At 39.6% G+C, this 10,673-nt stretch overlaps 1 protein-coding gene across 1 annotated transcript; it reads right to left on the minus strand.

Annotated features, from left to right (window-relative positions):
- Window positions 1-580: 580 nt before the first annotated feature.
- LOC135479560 (uncharacterized) lies at window positions 581-7,270 on the minus strand. The gene is made up of 5 exons (XM_064759450.1): window positions 7,175-7,270; window positions 4,704-4,780; window positions 4,310-4,412; window positions 2,115-2,235; window positions 581-1,230 (listed from the first exon to the last, which is right to left on the minus strand). Exons 2-5 carry the CDS (start codon window positions 4,753-4,755, stop codon window positions 1,147-1,149), a joined length of 360 nt encoding a protein of 119 aa, XP_064615520.1. The 5' UTR covers window positions 4,756-4,780; window positions 7,175-7,270; the 3' UTR covers window positions 581-1,146.
- Window positions 7,271-10,673: the final 3,403 nt, after the last annotated feature.

Below are 10,673 nucleotides of genomic sequence, written 5' to 3' on the forward strand. Positions count from 1 at the left end.
CTACTCCTAGGCATGTTGGACAATCTTCCCTATGGGCCATTTGATTTATTTTATTTGTTTATTTGATTGGTGTTTTACGAAGTACTGAAGAATATTTCACTTATACAACGGCAGCCAGCATTATGGTGGGTGGAAACCGGGCAGAGCCCGGGGGAAGCCAGCATGAGCTGGACTTGAACTCACAGCGACCACATTGGTGAGAGACTCCTGGGTCATTACGCTGCGCTAGCGCTTTAACGGACTGAGCCACGGAGGCCCCTGGGCCATTTGAAGAGAGAAACACTGAAGAACAAGTAGAGATTAGAGGTTGGTGGTTACAGGATTCAAAGGGGACAAAGACATATGAAAAATAAAATGTTCCTCGACCCCGGAGTCGGCAGAGTATATGAGACCTGAGGACCCTCAAGCTTTAATAACGTGTCTCATTCTAGTTTTCTCAGGGGAATACTAAGTACCCCACCTGGTGGGCACATATGGACATTATTCATCTATTCAGGGGAGATTACTATGTTATACTATATGTACACAAGTAGGGCATAGCCGTATTCACACTAGATAGGGAAATCCTCATCCGTTGCTTACAGCGTTGTGCAGCTCTCTACGCTTCACATCACTGTCACCACTAGACAAGCTTGACCTTTGGAGCCATTGGACAGGTGGGCATGTTTAGGCTGAGCCTCACCACTCGTGTCCATGTGCAGAACTATTTAATCAGCATTCATCAATAGAATTGTTCCCGGTGTTGGCTAGAATCGTGTTGTACATACTTTAGATGACGAGAAAGCAGTGTATAAAGTGTTGTTAGAAACAAAGGTTGTGACAGAGTTTTTTTTTTTTTTTTCTGACATCACTTTATTTCTCATCACCATGAATACAGTGACCTTGGTGTGGTTGTACAAAAGTTGCTAGTGTTGGCAGTGATATGAAGTGAATATTGGGAGCAGTGCAAGTGTTGTAAGGAGCATGGTTCTTGTGTATACGCAGGATTAACATGGTTACCTCCCCTGTCAGGCACACTAACGGCCAACTGGGTGTAAAGAAGACTGACCCTGTTCATATGACAAGACTACACATGGTCAGTAACCAGATGATTGTTTGCATAGATAAAATTAGTCACAAAGGATATATAAGTTCATTAAAGAATTGCTATCTTCTGATGTTCACCATTTTTGCCAACTTGAAAGGCTCCTTCTTTTCAACATGAATAACCAGTCGTCCATCTTTTTCTATCTGTAATGTATATAACACAGCATCCACATTAAAGAAAGCAACTAGAATATAGGAACATGTGTGAACTATATGAGGGTATAAATACCTATATATCTCTCACTCATTTTTTTTCTTTCTCTTTCTTGGGAATTTCAGCAGTTATGGTAACAAACTGTGAAACCAGAAAATAAATCATGCAAAACGAAGGCTGGTATTCTGAATTTATAAATGAAATAACATCACGGCAAAGATAAAAGCAATTTTATTTTTACCAAAATTCAACCGAAAAGGACAATTGATCCTGACTGTAAAATACTGTCGGGGAATAAAATTTCCAATTACAACTGAACAATTCCAGAAAAAAAGTTACTTTATTTTGAGCAGAATACCCTCACTATATTTTAAACAATTATTCTTCTCATTTTATATTATTATTTATTATTTATTTATTTATGTAAAAATAAGTGTCACAGCTACTAAAACTAGATTATTATCATGTTTATCATTACTATAATTTTCCTTTCTTCAAACGAAAAAAATGAAAAATCAAAACTGGGTTCCAAAAGAAGTAACTCTTTCCTGTCAACTTCACATCTTTCTCTCTGATATCCCGTGACGTACGCCTTTCCTGGTGACTTCACATCTTTCTCTCCGATATCCTGTGACCTACCTCTTTCTCAGTGACTTCACATCTCTCTCTGATATCCTGTGACCTACGCCTTTCCTGGTGACTTCACATCTCTCTCTGATATCCTGTGACCTACCTCTTTCTTAGTGACTTCACATCTCTCTCTGATATCCTGTGACCTACCTCTTTCTTAGTGACTTCACATCTCTCTCTGATATCCTGTGACCTAAGCCTTTCCTGATGACTTCACATCTCTCTCTGATATCCTGTGACCTACCTCTTTCTTAGTGACTTTACATCTATCTCTGATATCCTGTGATAACCGTATTCTGGAGTGATGGGTCTTCTTTTTACTTGTGTTCTTCTTGTCGGTGACTTCCACAGATATCTTGATACAACTGGACACAAAGGCAAATAATACTACAATAACACACTGAATAACACTAACACACATTTTTATACCTCATGGTGATTCTTGGTTTCCATTGGTCAATACACAGTGACATGATACTCCGCAAAACATGATGTACAACAATTATGCACACAAGCAAAGAAACGTCACACAAAATAATAATTATACCTTATGTTCGCCAGCCAATAGCCAACAATGTTGTACTAACATCCAACAATCGTGCATTATTCTAAAGCAGTTACCTCCCTTTGTGTGCCTCTATGACGTGTGCTTGTTTGTATTTTAAACAAATGGTTGATGGCTACCTCTGTTATTGATGTACAAACAACGTTGTACTAACATCCAACAATCATGTGCATTATTCTACTGCAGTTACCTCCCTTTGTGTGCCTCTATGACGTGTGCTTGTTTGTATTTTAAACAAATGGTTGATGGCTACCTCTGTTATTGATGTACAAACAACGTTGTACTAACATCCAACAATCATGTGCATTATTCTACTGAAGTTACCTCCCTTTGTGTGCCTCTATGACGTGTGCTTGTTTGTATTTTAAACAAATGGTTGATGGCTACCTCTGTTATTGATGTACAAACAACGTTGTACTAACATCCAACAATCATGTGCATTATTCTACTGAAGTTACCTCCCTTTGTGTGCCTCTATGACGTCTGCTTGTTTGTATTTTAAAGTAAACAAATTGATGATGGCTATCTCTGTTATTGATGTACAAATTCAGTGATTTACAGCACCAAATGAGCAATGTACCCTGTTTTGGGTGTACAATAAAACATACAGTGCATGTTGGGGATGGGATATCAGGAATTGTCAGCTCTCAACAAGTGATATTCAACTCATTCTTCACACTTGTTGAATATCACCTTTCTCAAGCTAACAGTTCCTGATATCCCATGCACTTTATGTTTAACAACACAGTCACACTAAACTGAAATTATTTTATGACTTAGATTTAACATCATCTTTACCTTTATTAAATTTGGCAAACAGACTCAAGATTCAATTTTTGTGAAAAAAACATTAAGTCAACAACAAAACACACTGAGTGTACCAAGCTTTTATCCTATATGTGTTAGACTGGTTTAATGAACTTGTCACAGCATCAAACAGGATTCACCTCAGTTTTTGTTTTACTCCAAACTTTCTTTACACTTCCCCAAAATTTTGGCCCAATTCACTGCCCCTACCGTATCAAGGAGCACGCCTAATGATTTATTTATTTATTTATTTGATTGGTGTTTTACGCCGTACTCAAGAATATTTCACTTATACGAGGGCGGCCAGAATTATGGTGGGAGGAAACCAGGCAGAGCCCAGGGGAAACCCACGACCATCCGCAGGTTGCTGGCAGACCTTCCCACTTACGGCTGGAGAGGAAGCCAGCATGAGCTGGACTTGAACTCACAGCGACCACATTGGTGAGAGGCTTCTGGGTCATTACGCTGCGCTAGCGCGCTAACCGACTGAGCCACGGAGGCCCCATGCCTAATGAAACAGCCACTTTACACCGACAATTGACATGTATATACACTGATTGCTACTTGTGTCATAAACATGCAGTACTCTTCTTATTTATTTGTTTGCCTTTCTAATAAATTTATCTTTTTGATCCAGGAGCCTCTCACCAATGCGGTCGCTGTGAGTTCAAGTCCAGCTCATGCTGGCTTCCTCTCCGGTTGTAAGTGTGAAGGTCTGTCAGCAACCTGCGGATGGTCGTGAGTTTCCCCCGGGCTCTGTCCGGTTTCCACCCACCATAATGCTGGCCGCCGTCATATAACTGAAATATTCTTGAGTACGGCGTAAAACACCAATCAAATCAATAAATAAATTTATCTTTTTTGTCAAGAAGTACTATATTTTTTCTAGTCCTAAATTAACCACAGGGCATTTATTCACCAAAATGACTACATTTCCACATGTCCCTTTATACAGTGCCATGTGGTCTTGACATATAGGGGGTGACTTTACATATTCACTGTTGCATTCAAGTTGTATACATTAATACAGTTTACAAAATGGCTCCTTCAAGTCTAACAGTACTCACTCAGAGCAGATGTCTACAATTAGAGTGCTCTCCCCTTGTTTAGACAGGCCTGGAATGGGACTGGTTTGTATCCGGGCCTTACCATTGTCATCTTTCACTGTCACTGTCAACAGCAACATAATTATACAGATACATGATCCAAAGTGGAAAAAAACATTAAAATACTTTGTGTCATTTTACATTTGTGGAAAGTATACTGTATTTATCATTAACACAATGAAATACATAAATTACTCGTAAAACAAAAACACTAAAAGCCTCTTATTTGAAAATTTGAAAATGGAGGGCCTGTACATGTAATTAGAGACGATTGTGGAATATATTTTACATTAAAATGTTTATTTTCCTGGTGTTGAAATGTTTGCATAAAATATATATGAGTCTGGTACTTTACCATTGAGAGGTTCATACTCCACATCTTCTGCAGCTGCCTCAGCCCCAGACATAGAGCCTGTCACATTTATAACATCCCTGAAAATACACAAACAGCTGTCTCAGCCCCAGAAAAAGAGCCCGTCACAAATAGCTGCCTCAGCCCCAGAAATAGAGCTCTTCACATTGATAACAACCCTGAAAATACACAAATAGCTGCCTCAGCCCCTAACATAGAGCCTGTCACAGTTATAACATCCCTGAAAATACACACATAGCTGCCTCAGCCCCAGACATAGAGCCCGTCACATTTATAACATCCCTGAAAATACACAAATAGCTGCCTCAGCCCCTGATATAGAGCCTGTAACATTTATAACAACGCTGAAAATACACACATAGCTGCCTCAGCCCCAGACATAGAGCCTGTCACATTTATAACATCCCTGAAAATACACAAACAGCTGCCTCAGCCCCAGAAAAAGAGCCCGTCACAAATAGCTGCCTCAGCCCCAGAAATAGAGCTCTTCACATTGATAACAACCCTGAAAATACACAAATAGCTGCCTCAGCCCCAGACATAGAGCCTGTCACAGTTATAACATCCCTGAAAATACACACATAGCTGCCTCAGCCCCAGACATAGAGCCAGTCACATTTATAACATCCCTGAAAATACACAAATAGCTGCCTCAGCCCCTGACATAGAGCCTGTAACATTTATAACATCGCTGAAAATACACACATAGCTGCCTCAGCCCCAGACATAGAGCCTGTCACATTTATAACATCCCTGAAAATACACAAATAGCTGCCTCAGCCCCAGACATACAGCCTGTCACATTTATAACAACCCTGAAAATACACAAATAGCTGCCTCAGTCCCAGACACAGAGCCTGTCACATTTATAACATCCCTGAAAATATACAAATAGCTGCCTCAGCCCCAGGCATACAGCCTGTCACATTTATAACAACCCTGAAAATACACAAATAGCTGCCCCAGCCCCTGACATAGAGCCTGTAACATTTATAACATCCCTGAAAATACACACATAGCTGCCTCAGCCCCAGACATAGAGCCTGTCACATTTATAATATCCCTGAAAATACACAAATAGCTGCCTCAGCCCCAGACATAGAGCCTGTCACATTTATAACATCCCTGAAAATACACACATAGCTGCCTCAGCCCCAGACATAGAGCCTGTCACATTTATAACAACCCTGAAAATACACAAATATCTGCCTCAGCCCCAGACATAGAGCCTGTCACATTTATAACAACCCTGAAAATACACAAATAGCTGCCTCAGCCCCAGACATACAGCCTGTCACATTTATAACAACCCTGAAAATACACAAATAGCTGCCTCAGTCCCAGACACAGAGCCTGTCACATTTATAACATCCCTGAAAATATACAAATAGCTGCCTCAGCCCCAGGCATACAGCCTGTCACATTTATAACAACCCTGAAAATACACAAATAGCTGCCCCAGCCCCTGACATAGAGCCTGTAACATTTATAACATCCCTGAAAATACACACATAGCTGCCTCAGCCCCAGACATAGAGCCTGTCACATTTATAATATCCCTGAAAATACACAAATAGCTGCCTCAGCCCCAGACATAGAGCCTGTCACATTCATAACATCCCTGAAAATACACAAATAGCTGCCTCAGCCCCAGACATACAGCCTGTCACATTTATTACATCCCTGAAAATAAACAAATAGCTGCTTCAGCCCCAGATATAGAGCCTGTCACATTTATAACAACCCTGAAAATACACAAATGGCTGCATCAGTCCCAGACATAGAGCCTGTCACATTTATAAATAGCTGCCTCAGCCCAAGACATAGAGCCCGTCACATTTATAACATCACTGAACAAAAACAAATAACATAAGAAAAATGAAAAAAGGTAATTTCACTCTCTGCTCTCTTGGCTTTTAAGGTTTCCTTTAACACTATTTCAATCAACAACTTTCTAGTGTTCGATCTTTAAAAGAATACAATACCACGGTAAAGTGGACTGATATGGCTAACCTTCTAAGTTGGTATTTTCTCAGTTTAAAACCATTTGTATTTCAATATTTTAAAATGTTGGTCAATTAAATAAAAGCCTGTGGCCTATTTCAACAATTCCTGAGACGGCTCTACTTTTTCCGAACCGCGAGTATAATGTTGAATTAACACATCGATCTATAATTAAATTTTATTAACCAAAATTTGACCAGTGTTTATATATACACTGGTGTGCAGATATATCGTAATGACGGAAACCTCTTAAATTAAGAGCACGACGTTAAACCCCAAGCACTGACTCACTCACTTTTAAATTAAGGCCGAGTGCTTGTCAGTTGTCTTGTTGTTGTTGTTGTATTAGTTGACAACACCCCGACATTACAATTAACGGATTCAGTCAAGCTTTTATGAAAACAGTGTGTAACCCTTGTCTTAACTAGAACAGACAGGATCAGACTAACCTCAACAAACAAGCCTTGCAGATTGTCAGGTAAAAAAATCCACACAAACTAACACATACAAAAACAACACAAGACCACAAATTAATTTCCTCGTCTGTTGAGCTAAAAGTGGGATAGCCCCTTCATAAACCGGATTACCTCCCCTTTGCAGTTGAGTTACAAAAGTTACACCTCACCATGTACAATGTAGGCCTACTTCCAATCCAGCACGAGGTGAGGGGTCTACCTGTAGGCTAAGCTTCACGTGTTCGAGATGAGCTGGGGAACTTCAACTTGACTAAACTACAAATAACGTCCATTTTCATCAATGTTGGATATTTACATTCCTTAGGAAATGACGAAAATAGGCCCCAACTATACACACAGCTGGGTGGAGTTTATTGCCAGTCCTATCGTAACGATGGTTGCAGCATCCATAAGCTGATGTAGTTTTGCATATTTTATTTATTTATTTATTTATTTATTTATTTATATGATTAGTGTTTTACGCCTTACTCAAAAATATTTCATTTGTTGGAAGGCGACCATCATTAGGCCTATGGTAGGAGGACACCGGGCGGAGCCCGGATGATACCCACGACCATTAGCAGGTTGTTGCAGGCCCTTCCCCTGGAAAAGAAGCCAGCATGAGCTGGACTTGAAGTCATAGCGACCGCGTTGGCAGGAGGCTTCTGGATCATTGTGCCGTGCTGGCGTGCTAAACCTCTCGGCCACGGAGGCCCCAAGTTTAAATTTTAAACTAGTTTGTCTTTCCACTGACGCTTACGTTTTGTTACGTGTGAGATACAGGAGTGTATTCCAACTGATACGTCAAGCAAATTTTACAGGTTTTTGATCTTAGGATATCCTTTTATGGTGTATAAGGAGGCACTGTCCGGGAAGAGTTTTTAATACAAAGCAAGCTGATAAACATTTCGGCTTGATTCCTGACTGCTGGTTTGTGTGCGGATATATTTGAGCGAACAATTCCCACGCTGTTATATAAACTTGCATGGTCATTATATATCTGTGGATTTTTTTTATAAAAATAATTTTACCTTGGGAACCATCATTTCTGATTACATATTGCTTGGGACAATTTCACGCAATTCGTAGTTCATATTTCTCGCGAAATTTTTCGTAATACGCGTTGTGTAGGTTTTAATGCCATAAGGCAACGTAATTTACGAGAAAAACTACGAAAAATACACGTACGTGTATACGAACTGCATATTTGTATGCGATTCTCAGAAACTCAGTCAGTGAGGTGGCTTGTTCGAATCCAGCTCTCGCTGATAAGTCAGAAGTTTTGTCCGGTACAAGATGAACGTAAGTGGCTTTATTCGGGGCTTACCGGCATGAACGCCCAGTCTGTCATATAACTGAAAACTCTTAAGCATACTACCTTGAACGCCAATGAAATAAACAAGTAAATATTTTCCACGCACGGGAATTCCAGGACAGTTACACTGTTACGTCATTCAATGTGTTTGTTTTGTTTTGTTTTTTTGTTTTGTTTGTTTTTTTTTTTAATATATATACTTAACTTTTATTTGACGCCATACTCAATAATTTTTCACTGATAAGATTTTAAAAATGTGTACGCTTTACTGGTCATTTCTCGGGTAAACCAGTGAGGTTAATTTTAGAAACCCATACTGACGAATACTCCTATCCAAACGCGGATCGGGTCATAGCAAAGATTTAGTTCCAAAATATTTCTTGTAGCTGTGTTGCTTGATGCTCAGCATGCACTGAGACGTCAGAGCAAGGAAGCAGGGCTGGTTGACTTGATGTCAGAATAATGTACCTGGGTGGGGTGTCACGTCTGGTGTCTTTGGCATGATACTTTAGTGGCAGCAGCACTTTGGATTATGAACTCTTCCTGGCACAAGAAGACACAATATGTACACTGAAAAATATAATCTGTTAAATTTAACAGAAAGTCTGTTGTCTGAGTGATGCTAGAATGTATTCTGCTATTACAGCAGATTATTCTGTTAAATATAACACACATATTCTATCAAATCAACACAAAGACCCTATTAGACTAATAGGATATTATGTTGAATTGGACACAATAATGTGTAATAACAACGGAATACGTTCTAGCATCACTCAGACAACAAATTTTCTGTTATATTTCACAGATTAACCTTTTTCAATGCAGGCACACAAGAGTCATGACCCCGTTGTCGTCATATGACTTGCAAATTGTGAAATACGATGGCAAAACCAGAACATACATAGATGTACATGCATACAGTCGAAGATTCTTACGGACTTGCTGGCATGGTTTTTGAGCACTTTCAAGCCGTTCAATTAACACGTTCCAGTGGGGATTCCATTTAATAGAAGCATACCTCAGGATACTCCCAACTACCACGATATACAGCGATATAATGATAATTAATATACATGTAAAACTCATCTTCATTTATTCCAGGTAGCAATGCCCGACATCATGTGTCTTGATTTACTGCTATAGCCATATTAACTCTTCAAAGCCCTGAATATCCTTCATAAATGTGCATGATTCATGGTCCAGTCAGATTCCACCTTAGTTACTGACACTGACAGGAGTTCAAAACACCATGTGGAATATGGCTATACTGGAAAGTAAACTGTGTATGGAATAAATTTCACACTAGACATTAGAGTATGATAAAACCAATCACATTTTGCTTCAGGAAACCCAGCATTCTAAACGCCCTCATCTCCACTTTGCTCACATGATCAGAGAAATTTCGTTTGTGGGAGAATTGTACTCTCAAACGTCATTTACACAAACTAGCCTGCTGGAGTGTAGACGGTATTATAATCTGTTTCATTTAGCCAGTCGCCTATATTCAGCCACCTGTAAAATCAGTCAACCTCGCTATCAAAATTGCCTTTCCTTAGTAACACGGCAAGCTATACACATTGATATGCTGCACGTTTATATTACTGGTATTGCAAGAAAAATGCAGTTCGAATACTTTTTCTAATTCATAATGGTGAACACCATAAACCTGACTCTGGTGGTGGGTTTCCCCCGGGCTCTGCCCGGTTTCCACCCACCATAATGCTGGCCGCCGCTGTATAAGTGAAATATTCTTGAGTACGGCGTAAAACACCAATCAAATAAATCAATAAATAAGCTCCATCACCCAAGAACTCCTTGCCTCATTATTCAAGAACAAGTTCTATGCTGCATAGACAATGGGCGTGAAGAGTAACTGTCACCCGAGGCAAATGAGTTTTTTGTCGTCGAAATGGAGCTTATGTAGTTTAACGTTATGAATTACAACATTATGAATTATAAAACGTTTTCTAACTTCGTTTTCTGTGCAAGAACATGAACATTTCCATGTGTAGAGCTTGTGTTGTTACGTGTCACTGACTAAAGGCAATTTTGGTAGCTAACATGACTTAGTTTACAGACAGCTGAACATAGGCGAATGGCCCGAAGAAAAATACTATAGTAATCCATCAGTCTTTTCAAGGGCATGTGAACAAAGAGACACTTTATACATGTTCA

Source organism: Liolophura sinensis, chromosome 12 (genome assembly GCF_032854445.1).
Source record: "Liolophura sinensis isolate JHLJ2023 chromosome 12, CUHK_Ljap_v2, whole genome shotgun sequence".
NCBI classification, from domain to species: Eukaryota; Metazoa; Mollusca; class Polyplacophora; order Chitonida; family Chitonidae; genus Liolophura; species Liolophura sinensis.